The sequence below is a fragment of the Cetorhinus maximus genome, chromosome 5, assembly GCF_964194155.1.
Source record: "Cetorhinus maximus chromosome 5, sCetMax3.hap1.1, whole genome shotgun sequence".
NCBI lineage: Eukaryota > Metazoa > Chordata > Chondrichthyes > Lamniformes > Cetorhinidae > Cetorhinus > Cetorhinus maximus.
The window spans coordinates 121,792,347-121,815,802 of NC_135883.1; the positions used below are offsets into that span (position 1 = coordinate 121,792,347).

General features: G+C 46.6%; 1 protein-coding gene across 2 annotated transcripts in view; it reads left to right on the forward strand.

Moving 5' to 3' along the window:
* Window positions 1-6,374: 6,374 nt before the first annotated feature.
* Window positions 6,375-23,456, forward strand: part of LOC144680893 (gamma-aminobutyric acid receptor subunit rho-1-like) — a 69,130-nt gene continuing 52,048 nt past the window's right edge. Inside the window, exons 1-2 of one of the 2 annotated variants that reach the window (XM_078542415.1) lie at window positions 6,375-6,561; window positions 11,238-11,285. In XM_078542415.1, the coding sequence (XP_078398541.1) occupies window positions 6,455-6,561; window positions 11,238-11,285 (155 nt within the window). In that variant the 5' untranslated portion in view covers window positions 6,375-6,454. Of the gene's footprint in view, window positions 6,562-7,286; window positions 7,390-11,237; window positions 11,286-23,456 lie in introns of those variants that run through there. The other variant, XM_078542416.1, reaches the window with a different exon arrangement.

The window sequence follows — 23,456 nt, forward strand, 5'->3', positions numbered from 1 at the left end:
GGTGGAGATGAGGAATAGTAGGGGAAAGAAGTCACTAGTGGGAGTGGTCTACAGGCCTCCTAACAGTAACCACAATGTAGGACAAAGTATGCAAGAAGAAATATTGGGTGCTTGTGATAAAGGGACAGAAATAATCATGGGTGATTTTAATCTACACATAAACTGGGAAAATCAGACTGACAGTAGTAGCCTGGATGAGGAGTTCATAGAACGCTTTTGAGATAGTTTTTTAGAGCAGCACGCTCTGGAACCAACCAGACAGCAAGTTATATTAGACTTGGGCCAGGATTTTCCATGCACACTGGTGTCGGGCATGTTCGGTGGCATGAGTAAACAATATAGTGCGGTCGGTTTCACGACTGCGTGAAACCAGTTTACGATCGTCCGCTCAGCCCACCAATGGCAGGCCGTGTTTCCCACCATCGGATATTAGGAACCTCATTGTAATACATCTGCATATCATTATTTGGCGTGCCCACCGGAATCATACCCTCCTGCTGAACTGTCCACTCACGTCAGCTGGAAAGCATGCTGACATGTTTCAGAACAGCATATAAAAGGCTTGCACTTGGCGGGCTGAGCTTTGAGGGGATCTCGGAGGTGAGTGCACAGTAACATTGCACAGCACTCACTAGGGTTGCCTGTTGGACTTCAAACTTGAGGTGCGTTGGTGGGGGTGAGGGGCAAGGGCAGCCCTGCATTTGAGATGACTTGGCAGGGGTCAAGGGCAGCCTGTGGTTGAGATGACTTAAGGGGGGTGGTTGGGGGGGGGCGGGGACAAGGCAGCCCTGCGGTTGAATGTAGTGCACAAGCAGGGTGGAGGGTAAGGCGGGCGAGGGAAGCGGCCACGCATTAGGGACACTTATATAAATTGACCATTCCCCTGCAACTGAGACAGTTCAGGTGCAGCTATTGCAATGACTGGAGTCGGGCTTCTAGCTTATCTGCCTACTCAAGCAACACAGAGGCATCAATGTGCCCCCAAGTGCTCGAGAGCTTTTCACGCCTTAAGCTCAGACTGCAAAGTAATGAGCATTTTAGTGGACGACAGAACAGTTGGATGACCGGGCACGTTGTACAATCTCCTTGCTAAAGCTGGCCATGGAGCAGTCATTGCTGGAGGCGCTCACAGCCCCTTACAATGTCATCATCCTGGTTTGGACTGTGGTTCAAGCTAACAGTGCAGCCTTAGAGCGCCGGTTAGGAGAATGCCTGCCCTGCCCTGAGAGCACATTATGTAGTCCAATGGGAAATCAGTTGGGTGGAGTGGGGTTTCAGTGGAGGTGGGTGGGGTTTCGGGCAGCCATACCGTGCGCTAATCTCTGGCCATCCAAGTGGTGGCCAGCACTCTCCGGGATGCATTAAGGGGCTATCACACTAAACCAGGACAGGTTCTTAGTACACCCATGCTAACACACTTGTCTTTCTCTTTCATCCTGCAGGAGGAGTACATCAGGATCATGGAGCCTGGTGAATTATCTGAATGCCTTATGGCGTACAGAGAGCAAAGATGACGGAGGAGATAATGACTGAGGCACCTGGCTGTGCAACTGGAGGAGCAGCACCCTCTGGAAGAAGGGGCAGTTGGGGCTCCCACACATGATGCTTAGCATCATGTTGGCGCTTAGCGACACCCAGGGTCTGTAGCTGCCGCCTTTCATTCCTGCAGATGACCGAGAACCAGTGTCGGCAAAGACTGCGCATGTGTAGTGAACTGGTCAGTCGCATCTGCCAGCTGCTGCAGGATTTGGCACCACAGGGACATAGAGGTGAAGTGACAGTGGAGCTCAATTTCTATGCCAGTGGCTCCTTTCAGGGCTCCACAAGTGACCTCTGTGGGACATCACAAGCCTCCACCCACAAATGCACCCATGAGGTCACAGATGCCATCTTCGCGAGAGCACACAACTTTGCGTATTTCACCCGGGACCAAGACAGCCAGGATGCAAGAGCGATTGGATTTTCCCAGATCTCAGATTTCTCACAGGTGCAGGGTGTCATCGATGGCACTCGTGGTGTTCAGATCTCCGACGCAACACGTGGTCAATTATGTCAGCCACAAGGGATTCCATTCGCTGAATGTGCAGCTGGTGTGCGACCACCACAAACACATCCTGCAGGTCTGTGCACGGTTTCCAGGCAGTGTGCACAACTCCTACATCCTCAGTCGGTCACAGGTCCCTGATGTGTTCCAGGGTCCATAGAAGCTGCAGGGATGGCTTCTTGGGGACAAGGGTTACCCACAGAGGCCATGGCTGATGACGCCCATGCAGCGGCCTCAGACTGCAGCAGACTGAATGTGTAACGAGGCTCATGCTGCAACTCGCAACTTGGTGGAGCAAACCATCGAGATGCTGAAAATGAGGTTCTGGTGCCTGGACTGGTCTGGTGGAGCCCTGCAATATGGTCCACAGAGGGTGTCACACATCATCGTCACCTGCTGCACCCTTTACAACCTGTCGCTGCAATGTGGAAAGGAGCTGGCTGAGGAAGAGGTGGAGGAGCTGGAGCTCTCTTCCGATGTGGTGGACGCTGACGGGGATGAGGGTGAGGAGGTCCTCAAAGGCAGCAATGACAGGAATGAAGTCCTTTCACTGGCCAGATGAGGCAGGCATGCTCGGGAGGCCCTAATAGCTGCTAGATTTGTGGAGGATGATGACAACATGCCGTGAGGTGACCCCATAGATCCTCACATTACATATGTGAGTGCTTGACTCCAGTTTGGCTTATGGCAGCACGAATACCCTCTGTGAGAATGCTTCTGTCATGGAGACATAGTGGAGGCCCTAATAGTCGCTCAATTCCAGGAGGATGATGATGATATGCAGTGAGGACACTCCATAGATCTTCACCTAGCCACTGAGAATGTTTGACTCCTGTCTGGCGAGGGCAGCTTGTTTGCACTCTGTGATCAGGGTCACATCATAGAGAGACAGCCATGAAACTTTAAATGCACCTGACCCCCTTCACTGGTCACAGATGCTGATGAGATGGGTGCCAGCCCCTCCATAAATGTGCTGAGAGCACTCAGGCAGAATGATGGAACTCTGTGATTCCTGCTCACTACATTCTGGCAGCAATGACAAGCACCGTCGAGGTGCAGGCATCGATAATATGTCCAGAGAGTGTGAGGCTGGACCATCACTTTGGTCACCCACAATGCTGTAAGGAAGGGAGTTCCAGGATTTTGAAGGAACAGCGATATATTTCCAAGTCAGGATGGTGAGTGACTTGGAGGGGAACTTCCAGGTGGTGGTACCTGGAAGTAATAGCTGTAAATCAGGAGGTGGAGGGGAGAGAGGAACTTAGTGAAATTACCATCACTAGGGAAGTGGTACTGAGCAAACTGTTGGAGCTGAGGGCTGACAAGTCTCTGGGTCCAGATGGACTTCATCCTAGGATCTTAAAAGAGGTGGCTAATGAGGTAGTAGATGCGTTGGTGGTAATTTTCCAAAATTCTCTACGTTCTAGAAAGGTTCCATCAGACTGGAAAGTAGCAAATGTAGCTTCTCTATTCAAAATGAAGGAGGCAGAAAAGAGGAGCAGTTAGCTTGATGTCTGTTGTGGCGAAAGAGTTAGAATCATTCATTAAGGAAGTTATAGCTGGGCACTGAGAAAAACTCAGGGTAATCAGGAAGAGTCAGCATGGTTTTGTGAAAGGGAAATTGTGTTTAACCAATTTATTCGAGTTCTTTAAAGGTGTAACATGTGCTGTGGATAAAGGAAGCCTGTATACGTACTGTACTTGGATTTCCAGAAAGCATTTGATAAGGTACCACATCAAAGATTATTGCGGAAAATAAAAGCTCATGATGTAGGGGTTAGCATGGATACAGGTTTGACTGGCTGGCAGAAAACAGTGTTTGCATAAATGGGACTTTTTCGGATTGTCAGGATGTGACGAGTGGAGTCCCACAGGGGTCTGTGCTGGGGCCTCAACTTTTTACAATTTACATCAATGACTTAGATGAGGGGAGCAAAGACATGGTAGCTAAATTTACAGGCGACTCAAAGATAGGTAGGAAAATATTTTGGAGTTTGCAGATGGAGATAGATAGGTTGATAGATAGGTTGAGCAAAAATATGGCAAGTGGGGTATAATGTGGGAAAATGTGAAGTTGTTCACTTTGGCAGGAAGGATAAAAAAGCACTGTTATGTAAATGGCAAACGACTGCAGAATTCCCAGGCGCAGAGGGATCTAAGTGTTCCCGTGCATGAGTCACAATAAGTTAGCATGTAGGTACAGCAAGTAATCAAGGTACAAATTCTGATCTGTCATAGATACTTTCTCAGGTTCAGTGACATCAGCCACTACCAAAAGTAATAATTTTACTTATACAAATGTTGGCTCACACTGCCCTATATCTATTATATAATGGTAATCCAAATATCCACTTTAGACGTAGACTGGACTTTCCTGTCTTTCATATAAGGTCTTGTCTCACCCTGTTTTCTGGTTTGATCGCAATATGAACAAAACTTTGCAGGCTTAATTTTTTTAAAACTTACATTAATATATTATACTTTAAAAATAGGACTATAGATGATGGTCGACTACTATAGGCAGACCTGGATGTGCTGGGAAATTGAGCTGAGAAAATGATGGGAATGTGGGTTAAGGGTGGGTCCAGGATCTGGCGAGGTTGGGGTTCAGGAGTGGAGGAGATTGAGGTTAGGGCAAAGGGAAAGGGAGATCAGGGGTGAGATCAGGAGATCTGGATCAGGGCTGGGAGCGAATGAAATTAGAGACCAGGACCGAGAGAAGGAACAATAGTGAGAGGGAGTAGTGGCAGCAATTGGTTCCCTTAATGTTGGGTGGGACAAGCATTCCTCCTCTTCCTGGCTCCTGCATTCACTGTGGGGCCTAGCAGGGTGATCCCTAGCCATGGTTTCCTCACACTGGCTGCCTCAGGGCAAATCAAACCTTAAAGAAATGTTAGACTCCTTATTTGCATATGCAAAGTGCGTGTTTCAGGTGTGGGTACAGGACTTTATTTTTATGTCCATAACCAATATTCTGGATGGTACACTTTCCCCCAGAACTGTGCAAACAATTTCTGTGCACCATACTGGGGCCTCCATGTGGAGAGCCTCCTTCATATCTTCCCCCAACTCCCTCAGTATCCCTGCATGTATCCCAAACCTGGCCATATTCTGACCTTTGTGCATGTTTTGATCTGAGCTGCAGTTCAGATTCCAGTTAGGCAAAACTCCCATTATATTGCTGAACTCCTCTCTGGCTGGTACTTTAACTCATTCAACAGAGCTCTGAACTGGCTTAGGCAGATCAGTCACCCAAAGTTAGAAACTAAAACATTTATAGAGCAAGGATGAGAGAGCCTGTACTCTCCAAATTAAGGTCAAGTAGGCAGAAAAGTTGCTGAGGGCTGGGATGATGCAATATAGCTATCTGAACACTTGCAATCTAGGTTTGAGGCCTCATCTCACAACCACCCACCTCCAACTGTCCTGTTAAAATAGCCTTTTTCCCTATCTCCAATATTTCTGTAACTAAGAAATGAAAGTGTTCAAAGTAATTGAAAAGAGCGCATAATTTTTAAAATTCCTCAATAATCTTTCTCCCAGGTTACTCGCAGCAGTATCCAGGAGAAAATCTGCAATTCCTGGTGACTCCAGGGCAATCCTGCAGGGTTGGCAACTCTATTATAAATGGCACCATGCTGCTCTGACTCAGTGTGATGTCAAATTGAAGTGATGTGGGTGAGGGAGATACACTGAGCTTTGCTTGGGGGGTCAGATCAGGCTCTGATTCCTGAGCTGTGTTCAAATATAGCAGTCGTGCAAAGGTAAAATGACCTCGTATTGATGCTAAGCTTGCATACTGATCACAATACATTTTCCAATATTAGAAATTACTATCTAAAGTTAACTTGATTCATTCCTAATAATTAACAAATAATATTTTTCTTGGATTCATTGGTGATTGATTGTGGCTATTCTTGGCCTGCATTGCTTAAAATATCCTCACTGCCAATTCCCAATTGGCTTAAAGTAGGCAGCAACAATGCTAACAATCTGACTATCATCCTCCCTGTATTAAGGAATTCTCAAATCTCCAGCATGGTGCCACCAACAAAGATAATTACTGGATCTCTGATCAGATATTTTGTTACAGGAAGGAGTCAGGTCTGGATTGGTAATTTACGTATATTTGGCATTGCTGTATCAGTTAAAGGAGGTATCTTCAATCTCACATGTGTGGAATTAGATTTTAGCTGACTGAAAATCCTCTCATATGACTCAGTGGGATTTACTGGTTTAGTTCAAATTGCTATGACCACAGACCAGATTAAATGTTTTGTGATGTTTTTGAAACACTTGAGCCATCAGTCAGTGAGAACTGAAAGAGAATAGCAGGCATTGAAAAGAATTAGGATTGTGTGGCTTCTTTCTTCCTACTCTACATTATTCTTTAGACTTCTAGCTGTCACCATGTGGTTTGGGGATCTTTTGCTCTTTTGTTGCTTTTTTTGGACTGTAGAAAGCAGGTCAGAAGAGCAGAGGGGAAAGGATCAATTGGAAGAATACAATCAGAACAGGTAAGAGAACCAGCAGCAACCAAAACTGATAGAAGAAACTGGATTAAGAATAATGTGAACCTATTCCATTCTTTGTACATCTTACTATTTGAGTGGTTTTGTCCTTAGCTATCCTAATGATGTGCTCTTTTGATTGATACGAGGAACTATTTAATGCATGTAAATATTTAAACTTTGTAAAATTTATATGGATCATTTGTTCATGCATTCTCTGTAGATATATCTTTTATAGGTATGCATAATGCATAAAAATATAGCTGTGTTATGATTTTAGCAGACCAGTGTATTATGGCTCAGTGGTAGCATTTCCACATCTGGGTCAGAAGGTTACGGGTTTGAGCCCAACAGCAGATAGTCCTGGCAAACAGATGTGGGAGTTCCAGTTTGCGACTAATAAGTTGACATTCATGGGACACTCACCTGATGGAGGCAGAGAGGATGCCACCTCCCCTCCCACTCCCTCCATCTCCACCACATTTTACATCCAGCCAGCAGAAGACCTGGGATCTGTCTTCTGATATTCAATGGAGTACATTCGTCCGATGGGAGTGGAGTAATGACCCCCATCGCCCCCCCCACCCCCCCACCCCCACCCCCCAATCCTCCCCAACCCCGTCATTGTGTCAAGCTAATCTCCATGATCAGGCAAAGAATATAGCCACATAAAAAAGAGGTCTTTGCTCTGGAAACACCCAGAGCATGATGCGCTGGATGTAAAATTAATGGGGAAGATGCATATCTTTGTGTGCCTTTAAGCATGGAAGAAGTTACTAGATACAGAACATGCGAACAGACATCAAAGATGGCTAAACAAAGGGCTACACAAAGGTTGAGAGAAAATAATAGCAAAGTAGATAGATGTAAAAAAGACAGATAGATAATCACATTGATTTAGGAATTGTTTAATTGTTGTACTATGTTCTGCTTGTCAAAACGCTAACTTTAAATATTCTTTTGATAAAACTCTTGGTTGCCTATCCAGTTTATGGGTATTTCACCAAACTGTAAAGTTGCTATGTGAACAAAAAATGAAGATCCAAATCTAAGCAGAAATCTAGGTTATTGCCAACTCGAGTATAGTTTCTGTGGACAGAAATCTAAAATAACATCAACTCAGATGTAGCCTGTGCAAAGAGAAACATTGGTTACAATAAATGAAGGAGTGAAAGACCATGGCAAATTGTATAGTTTGTCATTTTTACCAAGAAAGGCTATCAGGAAAGTGATACTTGTAACAAACATATTCACATGTTCAATGAAATTGCTTCATTTTTATTTCAATATAGTTTTGCCTTCTACTTTAAATGGCTTAAAGATTATGTTAAATAGTTCATAGAGGAATTCAAAATAAATGTGCAAAATCATTTATTTCAAGCACTGCCAATGGCAATTTGATCCCAATGTTGCCTATTTCATCTAAAACATCAATGGTCACTAATAAAGGTAAGGAAGACATTCAGCCTGCATCCTGAAATACCCTCCTGTTCCCCAACATTCAACTATTTCTGAAAATAACAATTCCAGCACTATACCCAGAAGACCAGCTGGAATTTTGTAAGCCCATTGGTGACAGGCTTGGTGACAGGCTGGCAAAATTGTGCTGGAAGGCGTCTAGCCCAATGCCTTCCTGCCGCCATCATTTTGCCAGTAATGGGAAAGGTGGTAGCTGAGATGCCTGCCAGGAGCCCAATTGAACCACTTCAGTGGCCATTTAAGGGCCTCTTCCCACCTCCACGTGGGAAGATCAATCCAGGATGGGGTGGACCTCTTTTTGGGCACTCCATGGTCCCCCTCCATGGCAATGGCCACCCAGCAGCAACAGCATCGCCTACCCTCAGCGACACCCAACCCTCCCCTCAACCACCCGCACCCCCCCTTCCTCCCATCCCCCAACCATCATCAGGGCCTACCCGGCCCTGATAAGCCCAGACCCTGCTTACCTGATCTTGAGGGTGCAAAACCATTGATGTGCCCTTATCTCCCAGGTACACAGCTGAGGTCATTGACCTGAAATGTTAACTCTGATTCGCTCTCCACAGATGCTGCCTGACCTGCTAAGCATTTCTGTTTTTATTTCAGATTTCCAGCATCTGCAGTATTTTGCTTTTGCCCTCAATAACATTTGTGTTTGGTACTGAAATGCTGAGTATTCTGATCATATCATAAATCTAGTACAAGCTATGGTTTTAAAACAAGACTTTAGTCTTGTCATGTCTTGTCTTCTTTTTGCATGAAGGTGTGTCTGTGATATTTTCTACCATTAATTGACTATTAAACAGAATGCCATTTTCGGCCCTGTCAGTACTCAGTGAAAAGGAAAGGGGTCATACCTCAGTGATGTTGGCCCTTTGTGGACATCCTTTTCATATCAGCTTCGACATGATTGGTCTGAGTTTAGTACCACTGAGCCCTTCCTTTCATTTTTTCTTTATTCATTAAAAGTCCTGTAAGATCTACAGCAGAAAATGAACTGGTAGAAGTATATTAATTCCAAAAAAAACCCTTGTGCAGTACAAAAAATTCCTTCAAGATTTTTCTACAGAGTCTACGGCAAACAACCTGGCGTCAGCACACTAGGATGTCAGAGTAGCTCCCCTCACTCATTCCCCTCTTCCTGCCCCAAGAAATTGCTTTACATCACCTGTGATTGGCACCATAAAAGTGTGAAAGAGGTGAATTTGGGTTTGAAAAGTACTCTGACAGGTGTTGGTACAAAGCTATGCAGAAAGGGAGTGAGCTGATCATGCATAATTTTTTTTTTTTGGTCGGCTTATTTTCGTACCTATTCAGTCTATAAATTGCAGCCAGCCAAGTACATCCCTCACCTTTGCGTATCTTTTAATGTCAAAATCATATGCAAAACTTGCTCTCCTCAGCCTGCATGATGGAGTTTTGATGTCAGGTGTACATTGCACAGTAGGAAATATCAGGGCAGAGGAAACTGCCAAATATCTTTTAGCCACAAGGCTTTGCATCTATTCCTGGGAGATACATTCCATTGATAATTAGTTACAATTTTCCTTCTAAAACAGATTTTTAAAAAGTCAGGTAAATGCAGATTCCTGAGATTTTCCACTGTTGTGGAATACAGCACATGATTTTCTTCACCCATGATTTTCCAGAGTCCAGGACCTTGCACTTATTGGGTGGGATCCATGGTTTGCACCAAAGAATCTGCCTGAGGGTGGGTGGGCAGAGGTAGAGGTAGGCTGAGTTAGGCCTCAGGGCTGTGCTCCCTCCAGCGCCTATAACTAGGGATAAACAGGTATCTCTTGCACCAACATTACTGAGGCGCAAATGGCAGAAAACATGTCAAACAATGTGTTTGCACTTTTGAATTTAAGTATAATAGCCCAATCTGTACGTTAGGTGGGCATATCATTTACCTAATGTCATTTATGGCAGAAATTGCCAAAAGTGGTGGAGGTGAATGGAGAGTCAATAAGTGACTCCCTGTTATCTCATTCATGTTCACAAGATCTTGCTATATGCAGGTTGGTTGTGCAATTCCCAACACATTAACAGTGATTGTAGTCGGAAAATCCTGTAGTACTATTTGAGGAGCAACAGGGAAGGTGTCCCAGTGCCCTGGCCAACATTTATCCTTCAACTAAAACCATTTAAAAAGATTATCCTTCCATTTACCTCATTGCCATTTGTGAATCATGCTGTGTGCAAATTATGCCATATTACCCTACATTACAATAGTGTAATATACTTCAAAAGTATTTCATTGGCCATAAAGCACAATGGGACATTCTAAGGTGAGGAAAAATCTTTTATAAATGTGAATTTTTTCTTGATTTCTTTCCAAATATTTATGTACATTTAACCTTACCTCTTTTGCTCGTATTCTATATCTCTATTTACAAAACCTAGGATCCCAAATGCTTTTTTTTACAACTTATCACTTTGCCCTCAGCAGCCATTCACCTACTCCTGCGGGAGGAGCAAGAAGAAGTCCTAGGGTTGGGTTTAGTTAGTATCAATCATACAGGGGCTGAAATTGTTCAGCTATCCTGTAGACTCCTGCTGTAACTCCAGGGAGAATATGCTGGAATGGCTGCAAATTCTGGATTTACTGAGGCCCAATCTTGTACAGGATTTTTCTGTGGTCTTGCTTGGTAACAGAGGCTCAACTCATCTCAAATGAATCCATAAATATGGCGGGGATAATGTTACGCCTTTAGTCTTACCAGAGAACTAGCAAAACTTTAAGAGGCTGTCACACAACATAAGAGGCGGTGGAATATCCCAAAGGGATGACCCCTACAGACCTGCACCTCCAAAATAGAAATAATAGGAAAAAGAATTTACATTCTTGATATTGGCCATTCAAGACATGGGCTAGTCCTTCTGAGGAGGGGTGTTCCAACACAAAGCCTTTGGTCAAACAACCCATGCAAATTCCTGGAGCAGGCTGTGTTCAACATGCTTCCCCAGTGGTATCTAACAATATGGGTGCCCACCAGTTGGCATTGGATAATTTTACTGGGCTCAATCTAATGGCCTGGACTAATCATCCAGAAGCAAACATGAGTTCAAATTCTACCATGGCATTTTAGAATTTGAATTCAGTTCAAAAAAGTGACCCTGAAATTGTTGGACTGCTTGTGGAAGATGATCATTTTCATATACTCTCTTTTTACTAATTGTTGTTGGTTTACGGAAAGTAGATTCCAGAGACATGGGAGAGATGTTGAAGAAACAAAGAAACAGGGCAGGTAAGAGATTTTGGTTTTGGCAGCCCTGTGCAGCTTATCAGCTATTCTGTCAATCCATCATGGTGACAACCTTCTCATATCAGCACATGTTTTTGCCAAACATTTGCATAACTCTTCATAAGTTTGTTGTTTTGAGGAATCTAAGTACTGAGGAATGCAAAATTAAAAGATTTCTACATTTAGCATTCAGTGTTAAACATTCATTAGCTCAGTATATCATGGGGTAATTGTAACCCAACCTGCCTGATCGGAAACTGGTAGAAGTGGATCAGCTATCCGAGTTACACCCTGGCCAATTTTACTTTCCGTTGATCCCACAGAGAAGTGAAGTGAGGTGGGGTGTGAAATGGAAAGCTAACCTGGTTTGCTCAATTTCCTGCAGGCAGGTGGGGTTAAAATGGCCCCATCAACTTCATTCAATGCCTCTGAGATTCTGTAGATTGTACATGCTGCAGCCAGAGAGTGCAGGTGGTGGATATTGAATCCAATGGTAAGATGTCAAGTAAACTGCTCTATCTAAAAGTGTCAAGCTCTTGAGTGCAGCTGCAACTCCATCCGTGTAAGTGATTGGTGAGAATCCCATCAGGTTCCATGCAAGCATTGTAGATGTTGGAGAGGTTTTGAGGGGGTCAGGAAGGGAACCGTTCGTTAGAGTGCCCAGTCTCTGCAGGAACATTGGAATTACTATATGAAAAAAAACCAAGGCTGACCTAGTTAATCTTCTACTATCCTGGCAGTTGCAATAATGTAACAATAATGAAGTTGCTAACCAAGCATAACATCAATCTCCAGGAAATCCTAGTGGTGGGGAGCTTTGGGAACAAGAGGTTCAAAGGCACCAGTTCCTTCCCTCCATGCTACACTTACCATATGCCATGCCTCCAATTACTCATACACTGGATCCCGAAATATTATTTTCGGAGAGATCTAATTTGCATTTGAATGAATCAGTCCCAGCTGCTTTCCCCATCTCCCGAGGAAACCTGTTTCATAGATTGTCCACGTGTTCACTAAAATAATGGCCTGGAATTTATGGGGTTTTTGAAGGTAAACTGTGAGCATTCGCCATCATTAGTCCTCTAAGTCTTATGACAACTTCAGCGGTTCACTCAGGTGTAGATTAATGTGAAAATCCTGAAGTTGAGGTCTGTCACTCACTGTTCCTCCACAGGCTGCCTTGGTCAAATGCTGCCTCACCTCTGGAGTTCAGCTCTTTCATCCAAATTTAAACCAAGTCTGTAATGAGGTCAGGAGCTGGGTGATCCTGGCGGAACCCAAACTGGGCGTCAGTGAGCAGATTGTTGCTAAGCAAGTGCCTCTTGAAAGCACTTTTGATGACCCCTTCCATTACTTTACTGATGATCGAGAGTAGACTGAAGGGGCGGTAATTGGCCAGGTTGGGTTTGTCCTGATTTTTGTGCACAGGACATAGCTGGGCAATTTCCCACATTCATGTTTAGATGCCTATATTGTAGCTGTACTGGAACAGCTTGGCTAGGGGCATGGCAAATTCTGGAGAACAAGTCTTCAGCACCATTGCCGGAATATTGTCAGGGCCCATTGCCTTTGCAGTATCCAGAGCCTCCAGTTGTTTCTTGATATCATGTGGAGTGAATAGAATTGGCTGAAGACTGGCATCTGTGATGCTGGGGATCCCAGAGGAGGCCGAGATGGATCATCCACTCGGCACTTCTGGCTGAAGATTGTTGCAAATGCTTCAGCCTTACCTTTTGCACTGCTGTGCTGGGCTCCTCCATCATTGAAGATGGGGATATTTGTGCAGCCTCCTCCTCCAGTGTGTTGTTTAATTGTCCACCACCATTCATGACTGGGTGTGGCAGTACTGCAGAACTTAGATCTGATCCGTTGGTTGTAGAATTGCTTAGCTCTGTCTGTCACTTGCTGTTTATGCTGTTTGGCACTCTAGTAGTCCTATGTTGTAGCTTCACCAGGTTGATACCTCATTTTTAGGTATGTCTGGTTTTACTCTTGGCATGCTCTCCTGCCCTCTTCATCGAACCAGGGTTGATCCCCTGGCTTGATGGTAATGGTAGAATGGGGGATATGCTGGGCCATGTGGTTACAGATTGTGGTTGAGTACAATTCTGCTGCTGCTGATGGCCCACAGCACTTAATGGTTGCCCAGTCTTGGGTGGCTAGATCCGTAGTAGTGCCACACAACACAATGGAGAGTATTCTCAATGTGAAGGCGGGATTTCGTCTTCACAAGGACAATGCTGTGGTCACTCTTACTGACACTGTCATGGCCAGATGCATTTGCAGCAGGCAGGTTGGTGAGGATTAGGTCAAGTATGATTTTCCCTCTTGTTGGTCCCCTCACCACCTGCCGCAGACCCAGTCTAGCAGCGATGTCCTTTAGGACTCAGCCAGCTCATTCTGTGGTGGTGCCACTGAGCCACTCTTGGACATTGAAGTCCCCCACCCAGAGTACATCCTCCACCCTTGCCACCCTCAGTGCTTCCTCCAAGTGGTGTTCAACATGGAGAAGTACAGATTCATCAGCTGAGGGAGGATGGTATGTGGTAATCAGCTGGAGGTTTCCTTCCCCATGTTTGGCATGATGCCATGAGATTTCATAGGGGCAGGAGTCCAGGGCAACTCCCTCCGGATTGTATATCACTGTGCCACCACCTCTGGTCAGCCTGTCTTGCCATTGGGACAGGACATACCAAAGGATGGTGATGGTGGTATCTGGGACATGATCTGTAAAGTATGATTCCGTGAGGATGGCTACGTCAAGCTGTTGCTTGACTAGTCTGTGAGACATTGCTCCCAATTTTGGCACTTTGTTAGCAAGGAGGACTTTGAAGGTCAACAGGGCTGGGTTTGCCATTGTCAATGCCAGGTAGTCCATCTGGTTTCATTTCTTTTTATTGGCTTTGTAACAGTTTGATACAACTGAGTGGCTTGCTAGGCCTTTTCACAGGGCATTTAAGAGTCAACCACGTTGCTGTGGGTCTGGAGTCACATGTAGGCCAGACCAGGTGAGGACAGCAGATTTCCTTCCCCAAAGGACATTAGTTTTATGACAATCGACAATGGTTTCATGGTCATCATTAGACTTTTAATTCTTTGATTTGATTTTTATTAAATTCAAATTCCACCATCTGCTGTGGTGGGATTCGAACCCAGGTCCTCAGAGCATTACCCTGGCTCTCTGGATTACCAGTCCAGTGACACTACCACTATGCCACTGCCTCCCTGGAAAGAGGTTTCCTTCCCCACATTTGACCTGATGACATGAGACTTCATGGGGTCCGGACTCAATGTTAAGGATTACCATGGCAACGCGCTTCCAACCCTCCCTTCTGGTGGGTCTTTTCTGCTGGTGGGATGGGACGTACCCAAGGATGCTGTTGGAGGAGTTTGGGACATTGGCTGTAAGGTATGATTCTGTGACTATGACTATGTCAGGCTATTACTTGATGAGTTTGTGGGATAGCTCTCCCAAATTTGGTACAAGTCCCCAGATGTTAGTCAAGGTCAACGGGGCAAGTTGTGCCTTTGCCATTTCCAGTGCCTAGATCAATGCTTGGTGGTCCATTTGGTTTTATCCTTATTGGGCTTTCTGTAGAGGTTTGATACCACTAGGTGGTTTCCATTTCAGAGGTAAGTCAAGAATCAACCACATTGCTCTGGGTCTGTAGTCACATATAGTCTGAATAAGCGTGCCAGATTTTCTTTGCTGACAGACATTAGTGAACTAGATGAGTTTTTACAACTATCTGGTAGTTTAATGATCGTTTAAATTTAGTAAGGTTTATTAATAGCATTAAGGTTGGTTTGCCTTGGTCAGGTTTATTCGAAGGGCTGCTCTGACCTCTAGAATGCACATCCCATGCTATGTGGGAACTCCAAGATACTTCCTGTGTCCTGGATAACCATTTGTATGGAAAGTGTCACCAACTGCAACAGCTGGAGCTCTGGGTTTTGGAACTTGAGTAGCAGCCGGTGTCACTATGGTGCATCCGTGAGGTTGAGAGCTTCATGGATAGCACATTCATAGATGTGGTCTCCCCACAGCTTAAGAGTGTGCAGGGACAGAGGGAATGGCTGACCACCAGACAGTCAAAATGGAACAGGCAGGTCATACAGAAGTCCCCTGAGTTCACCCCACTCTCCAACCAGTTCTGAATACTGACGTGAGATGGTTCATCTGGGAAGTGCAGCCAAAGCCAATTCCATGGCACAACGGGTGGTTCAGTTGTACAGGGGTGTGGGTATAAGGAAGACTGGAAGAGCAGTAGTGATAGGTGATTCAATAGTTAGGGTAACAGATAGACGTTTCTGTGGCCACAGATGTGAATTTGGGATAGTGTGTTGCCTCCTTTGTGCCCAGGGTCAAGGGTGTCACTGAGTGGCTGCCGAGCACCCTGAGGGGGAAGGGTGAACAGCCAGCATCAGTATGATCCACATCGGTACGAATAACATAGGCAGAAAGAGGGTTGTGGTCCTGCAGTCAGAATTTAGGGACTAGGGGGAGAATTTTCCCCATGTCGGGTGGGCCAAGCAGGAACGGGTGCGGGTGGGGGCAGACCCAATCGCCACCCGTGATCGGGTCCATGCCACCATTTTACGTGGGTGGGCCAATTAAGGCCTGCCCAGCATATTTCTCAATTCCAGGGAATAGCGGGAGTGGGCAGGCAGTGGCAGGCGTGCACAGACCACCGGGTCCAATGGTGACCCAGTGGCCTGTTTAAATGAAGGCCTGGCAGTCTTTGCAAGGCTGCTCACAATGGCCTGCAGAAGAGCACAGCACAGAGTCACTGTGCAGCACACAAATCTGGAGGGTAGGCCAGGAGGGCAGGCCAGGCCGGAGGGTAGGGCAGCGGGGCAGTGTGCGCCTCGGTTTGTGGATGAGTGCCTAGCTGTCCTCCTGGATGAGGTGGCATCACGGCAGGAGGTCCTGCTTCTAAGGGACGGGGAGCGGAGGTCTCCCCACCTGACCAAACATACGTGGGAGGAGGTGGCTGAGAGTGTGAGCTCCCATGATGTGCTGTGGCGCACATGGGTCCAGTGCGGTAAAAGGCTCAACGACCTCCTGCGCTCGGGAAGGGTGAGTACCACGTTGGCTGGGGTCACTTAATGCAGGCACCACCCCCAACCCCACAACTCTGAGTATAATAAAGGAATTGAATCTCTCACAGCATGTATCCCTCGCTGGGTGGGCCAGCAGATATTGCCCATGCCTAGTTCACCCTGAGAGGGTTGAGCTAGGATGTGTTCTGCATCTGCAGCATGTGTGACACTGACATCCAGAGTATAGAAGGGGGTTGAAAGCCAAGGGTCTGCACCTGGGCAGAGTGCTGGAGCTGCGAAGCATGTCAAAGTCAGGGTGCTAACATGCTGGGAGGGGAGCTTGCAGTTGGCAGGGCACCAATCCATCTGCTGGTCTTTGCGCTTCACATGCTTGTGCCTCCTTGCTTAGCAAAGTGGCACCTTGTGGTGCCACATGTGAAGGAGGCAGCATTTGGGCAATGGGGGTGGGGGTGGGGGGAGGTCAGCCCTGACTTGTTTGGGAGAGTGTGCGGCAGCTGCGGGGTGATGAAGAACTGGAGTCCTGCAATGTCCCACTCTGGCTGGGTTGGCAGGGATGTGTTGGGAATTCAGGTGCAGGCTGGACTAATCAATGCTTCTCTCTCCTTTTCAGTAAAAGACTGCGCACAATGCCTCGGAATGATTGCGGACTGGCGGAGGGCAGGCCCAGTTGGCAATCCTGACACCTTTTGAGCAGCAGGTCATGGACCTGGAGAGGTGCCATGCCCCCAGGTCCACTGGTGGCAGTGAGGCTGAGGTGCCACAGGGAGGTATGTTTGGCGAGCACTCAGGTCACCATGTGTGTCCCAGCAGCTATGGCACTGCTGAGTACTCAGTGATTGAAGTTAGCAACATGGGTTTACCATTGATTATGGAAGGATGAGCACATAATGATCCGGGGAACTGGCATGCAAATTGACATTGTCTGCACTGTAACTAATCAAATGTCCTTGTTCTTCCTTTCAGCATCACCGGAGCAGGGCCGGGAGGAGGAGGCAGAGGGGCCACCTCTCACACCTGAGGGCCCAGAGGAAATCGACTCACCAGCGTCACACCATCTCAGCCAGGCAGGCACCAGCGCAGATACTAGCACCTCGGTGGGAATTAGATCTTCGGCTAGTGTCCCGGGGCACAGCAGTGAGGGCACTTCACACTCGCTTGAGGTGCAGGTGGAGACAGAGAATGCCCAGGGCGTCGGCAATCGGAGGACTGCTGGGGACCAGGTATTTTCTCGGTCAGTGGCTGATGATGTGGCACTGGAGTCGTCTGTGAGGCAGCAAACGCTGGAAATGCAGCAGGGTTTGCAGGAGGATCTGGCGGAGATACATGAGGCTATGTGTGGCATGGTGCCTGTGTTTGAGGAGTCCACGTGGAGCATCACCGATGCAATGAGCCTCATGGCCAAGCACCATGCTTCCTCCATGGAGAGAGTGGCGACTCTCATGGAGAGGCTCCTCCAGGAGAACAATCAGGGTCTCCTGGGATTGCGCTTGGTCCTGAAAGCCCTCACAGTGGCAATGATGTCAGCTGGTCATTGCCCGTGTGGGAGATGGTTTGGGCGCCAAGTATCCCAGCTCATTGCCTATCCATCTACGGTGAACAGGGAGGTCCAGCAGCTGCCTGTCATCTCTGCAGGGTCCTCTCAGGGTGCTCTGGACGAGGGCAGCAGCTCCTCCGCTCCTCTGCCACTGACCGTGACATCCGATGAGGCTGCGGCGACTGGGGAGAAGCCAGCCGTGGAACTGGCCGCTCCCTCCCAGGCGGGGCCATCAAATGCTCCACGAGGATGGCTGCCAAGGTCATTGAGGCCAACAGGACAGCAGAGTCAGCAGCCTGTCTCAGATGCCAGTGCCAGTGAGGGGACAACACCTAGACCTAGCACCCGTAAGCATAAATTTAAGGCACCTTAGACACACCACAGGTTTCTCACTGGTGCTTTTATGTTGGCCCATAGTAGCTTATTGAAGGCTTGGTGTGATGTCCAACAGCTTTTTTTTTTGGTTTATGAAGTTACATTTGTAATCTCAGTAAATTTTGATATGTTGCCTTGCCTCAGGGTGATTCCTTACTTCTGCAAGTGGACGGGAACCCATGATGTTATGAGTGAGTTGTTTGACATTGAGCTTTATTGACAAGGGCCTTAGTTAATGTTACTATCCAGGCAGATTTAGCACTCAGGTATCGAGTATGGAGCCTGCAGCCCTGGCGTGTGTTGAAGGTCCATCTGTGGTGGGCTGGCTAAAGGTTCTTTGGATTAAAGCCTCCCGGGTGTCCCTGCCTCCCTGGAGTATGCCCGGGTCAGCGTCTTCCCCCTCAGCATCACCCTGTGTGTGCTCATCCTCGGACTCACTGCTGGACTCATCGTGTGCATCCGGAGCAACTGCATCTATATCTTCCTCGTCCGCTATGTCGCCCCTTTCCAGTGCCAGATTGTGGAGAGCACAGCATGCAATCACTGTCAGCGACACACGATCTGGGGGTATTGGAATGCGCCCCTTAAATGGTCCAGGCATCGGAAGCGCATCTTGAGAAGACCGATGGTTCTCTCCACCACAGCCCTTGTGGTGCCGTGGCTCCTATTGTACCGCTACTCAGCTTCTGTTCTTGGATGGCGGAGAGGTGTCATGAGCCACCTTCAGAGGGGATAGCCCTTGTCACCCAGCAGCCATCCATCCAGCTGGGCTGGAGCACTGAAGAGCCCCGGCACCTGGGAGTGTCTGAGGATGTAGGCGTCGTGGGAGCTGCCTGGGTACCTTGCACAGACTTGTAGAATCTGCATCCTGTGATCACACACTATCTGCACGTTCATGGAGTGGAAGCCCTTCCTGTTGACGAAGGCACCGGGCTCACCTGCTGGGGCCTTGATGGCCACATGTGTGCAGTCTATAGCACCCTGGACACGGGGGAAGCCTCTGGCTCGCAGCATCTGGCTGGCCTCGTCCCAGCGGTAGAAAGTCAATGCACGCCTGAACAGAGCGTCTGTCACCAACTTGACACAACTGAGGACAGCTGACTGGGAGACTCCGCAAAGATCACCCACTGACCCCTGGAAAGAGCCAGAGGCATGGAAGTTGAGGGCAGCTGTGACCTTTAGAGCCACTGGCATGGGGAGTCCACCCACACAGTAAGTGGAGATCTCAGGGCCTATCATCTGACAGTTGGAGGTGACTGTTTCCCTTGAGAGACGGAGCTTCCCTCGGCACTGCACCTCAGGCATATTGAGGTAGCTGCTTCGTTGTCTGTATACCCTGGTAGCGGGATAGTGGCATCTTCTACCTTGGACTTCCTGTTGGCCTTGAGCCCCTTGTGCCTGTGCCCCTCCTCCCAAAGGTGGCTCCCCAGGAGGCTGAATGTGGACTCCTGGTCTCCTCCCCCTTCTGGCCCTCCCTTCCTCATCAGAGGAGGTGCCTCCAGTGGATAGCACAACTCCCATTCCCGAGCTAATGGAAGGCTTCCCAAAAATTTACTGTAGAGTCCTGACCTGAAGGCTTTTACTCCTGTCTGAGCCGCTGGTATGAGTTTTGAAGTATTCCTGCTCACACAGGCAAGTATCAGTAACTTTCACAATTAAACATCAGACAGATAACATTCGCTTACTCACCCCTCTCATCGAGCCTGTGGATGAGGTTTATACAAATGTCTCCTACCTGCCTGTCCGTTGCGCCCATGCGAAGTCCTGAAGATTGCATGGGCCCTGAAGAGTTGCAGACAATTGCTGCCTCAAGGGCCTTAACTACATGAATAATTAATGGCGGGCCCGCATCCGAGAACATCACGCGCCCACCTGCCTAAATATCGCAATGGCACGTGGTGACATCAGGACGCTTGCTCGACGTCACCACACGTCATTTTATGCATCGGCTTGCGGGGCCCGCCCCCACACGCCAACGGGAAAATTCTGGCCTCGGTCGGAAATGAGCAAGCAGGGCCTGAAAATTAGAAATTGCCGGATTACTTTCAGTACCACGTGCAAGTGAGTATAAAAACAGGAGGATAAAGGAGATGAATGCAGAGCTGAAAAGATGATGCAGGAGGAAGGGCTTTAGATTCTTGGGACATTGGGGCCGGCTCTGGGGGAGATACTCAGATAATTAAAGTCCCCCATTATAACTACCCTACAATTTTTGCACCTCTGTAATTTCCTTGCAAATTTGTTCCTCTATATCCTTCCCACTACTTGGAGGCCTATAGACTACGCTGAGCACCCTAAAGCCCCCTCCTAAACAGGCCAGGGTGGTTGCACTTTAATGGAACTGGGGCTGGGTTCCTTGTGGGACATTTTGCTAGTGCTAATGGGGATGGTTTAAACTAACTTGGCAGAGGCGTGGAAACCACGGGATAATATCAGAGAGTAATACCAAGGAGAGAGATAGATAGCACTAGAAAAGGGAATGATAAGTGAATAGGTGGGTTAAGAGTAAGAAAGTAATAAAGTCTAAATCAGGGTTACTGTGCATGTATGTGCTAAATGTGATAAATAAAATTGGTGAGTTACAGGCGCAGATTGCCATGTGGAAATATGATGTTGTGGCGATAACAGAGACCTGGCTCAAAGAGGGGCAGGATTGGGTGTTAAATATTCTTGGATACAAGGCATTCAAGAAAGATAGGAAAAGAAGAAAAGGGGGAGGGATGGCAGCATTGGTTAAGGAGAGCATTGTAGTGCTAGAGAGGGGTCAATGATGGAATCTATTTGGCTAGAGCTAAGAAACAAAAGGTGCAATTATATTGCTCGGTGTAGTCTATAGACCTCCAATTAGTGGGAAGGATGTAAAGGAACAAATTTGCAAGGAAATTACAGAGGTGCAAAAATTATAGAGTAGTTATAACGGGGGACTTTAATTATCTGAACATAGGTTGGGATAGTAGTAGAGTAAAGGGCAGTGGGGCGCAAGAGTTCCTTGAGTGTGTTCCGAAAAATTTTCTACAGCAATATGTTTCATGTCCAACAAAAAAAGAGGCACTGCTTGACCTGGTTCTTGGAAATGAGGTGGGGCAAGTGGATCAAGTGTCAGTCAGGGAACATTTAGGATACAGAGATCATTGTATCATAAAGTTTAGGCTGGCAATGTAAAAGGACAAAGAACAATTGTGAGTAAGAATAGTTAGCTGGGGGAAGGCCAATTTCAATGGGGTAAGAACAGACCTGAACCGAATAAATTGGCGCCAAAAGTTGGCAGGAAAAATGGTAACTAAACAATGGGCTACCTTCAAAGAAGAGTTTTAGGCAGAGTCAAGCTTTATCCTCTCGAAAGGGAAATGTAGGATAAACAAATCCAGAGTTCCTTGCATGACTAGAGAGATAGACATTAAGATAAAGGAGAAAAAATGTGCTCATGATAGATGTCAAGTAGAAAATGCAGTTGAGAGGCAGGTTGATTATAGAAGGTTCAGATGGGAGGTGAAAAAGCAAATAAGAGAAACAAAGTGGGAGTATGAAAAGAGACTGGCAGCCAACATAAAAGGGAATCCCAATGTCTCCCATGGGCATATAAATAGTGAAAGGGTGGTAAAAAGAGGAGTAGGGCTGATTAGGAACCAAAAAGGGGATTAATGCATGTAGGCAGAGGGCTCAGCTGAGGTATTAAATGAATACTTTGCATCTGTCTTTGCCAAGAAAGAAGATGCTACCCAGGTTATGGGTGAAAGAGGAGGTAATTCAGTCACCAGAAGAATGATATGAAAGTTGGAAGCATTGTGAACTGTGGGGAGGGTGTGGGCAAGTTGGTGGAATGGGTCAACAGGTGGCAGATGAAGTATAATGCAGAGAAATGTGAAGTGATTCATCTTGGTAGGAAGAACATGGGCAGGCAATATAAAATTAAAGTCACAATTCTAAAGGAGGTAAAGGGACCTGGGTGTATATGTGCAAAAGTCATTGAAGGTTTCAGGACAGATTGAGAGAGCAGTTCATAAAATATACAGTACCCTAGGCTTTATTAATAGGGGCATAGAATACAAGAGCAAGGAGGTTATGATGAACTTGTATAGGACACTAGATCGATCTCAGCTGGAGTATTGCATCCAGTTCTGGGCACCGCATTTTAGGAAGGAAGGCATTGAAGAGAGTGCAGAGAAGATTCATGAGAATGATTTTAGGGATGAGGAACTTTAGTTATGAAGATAGTTTGGAGAAGTTAGGACTGTTTTCCTTGGAGAAGAGAAGGCTGAAAGGAGATTTAATAGAGGTATTCAAAATCATGAGGGGTCTGGACAGAATAGATAGGGAGAAACTGTTCCCACTCATGAAAGGATTGAGAATGAGAGGGCACAGATTTTAAATAATTGGTTAAAGAAGCAAAAGCGACATGAGGAAAAGCTTTTCCACACAGTGAGTCATTAAGGTCGGGAATGCACTGCCTGAGAATTTGTTGGAGGCAGGTTCAATTGAAACATTCAAAAGGGAATTTAGCTGTTATCTAAAAAGGAAGGACCTGCAGGGTTACATGGAGAAGGCGAGAGACGATGAATTTCTCATTCAGAGAGCCAATGCATACACATGGCCTCCTTCTGTGCTGTAACATTTCTGTGGAACTTGAACCCAGAGGTTCTGGCTCAGAGGATAACACTGCACCAAAAGACTCCTGTTGCCACGAGTTATTAATAGGTGATGTGAAAGGGCAAAACTGTGGCAAATGGATTTCTGTCTAGACTATATGTGAGGTCATTTACTTTGGACAAAAAGAGGATAGAACAGGGCACTTTCTAAATGGTCAAAACCTAGAAACAGTGGAGGCTCATAGAGATTTGGAGGCCTAGGTACATTGATCAGTAATGTGTTGTGAACTGATACAAAAAATGACCAAAAAGGTTATAGCTAGAGTACTAGAATACAAGGGGCTAGAAGTCATAAACATGCCTTTGTATAGCTGAAACAAACCCTGGTTAGACACTCCTGGAATGCTGAGCAGTTCTGGGTGCCATGCTTTAGGAAGGATCTTTTGGCCTTGGAAGGAGTGTAATCTAGATTTAGCAGAATGATACCTGGACTTCAAGGGTTAAATTACAAGGACAGATTACACAAACTAGGAAATGCTGGAAATACTCAGGAGGTCTGGCAAATGTTTCTCTTCACAGATGTTGCCAGACCTGCTGAATATTTTCAGCATTTTT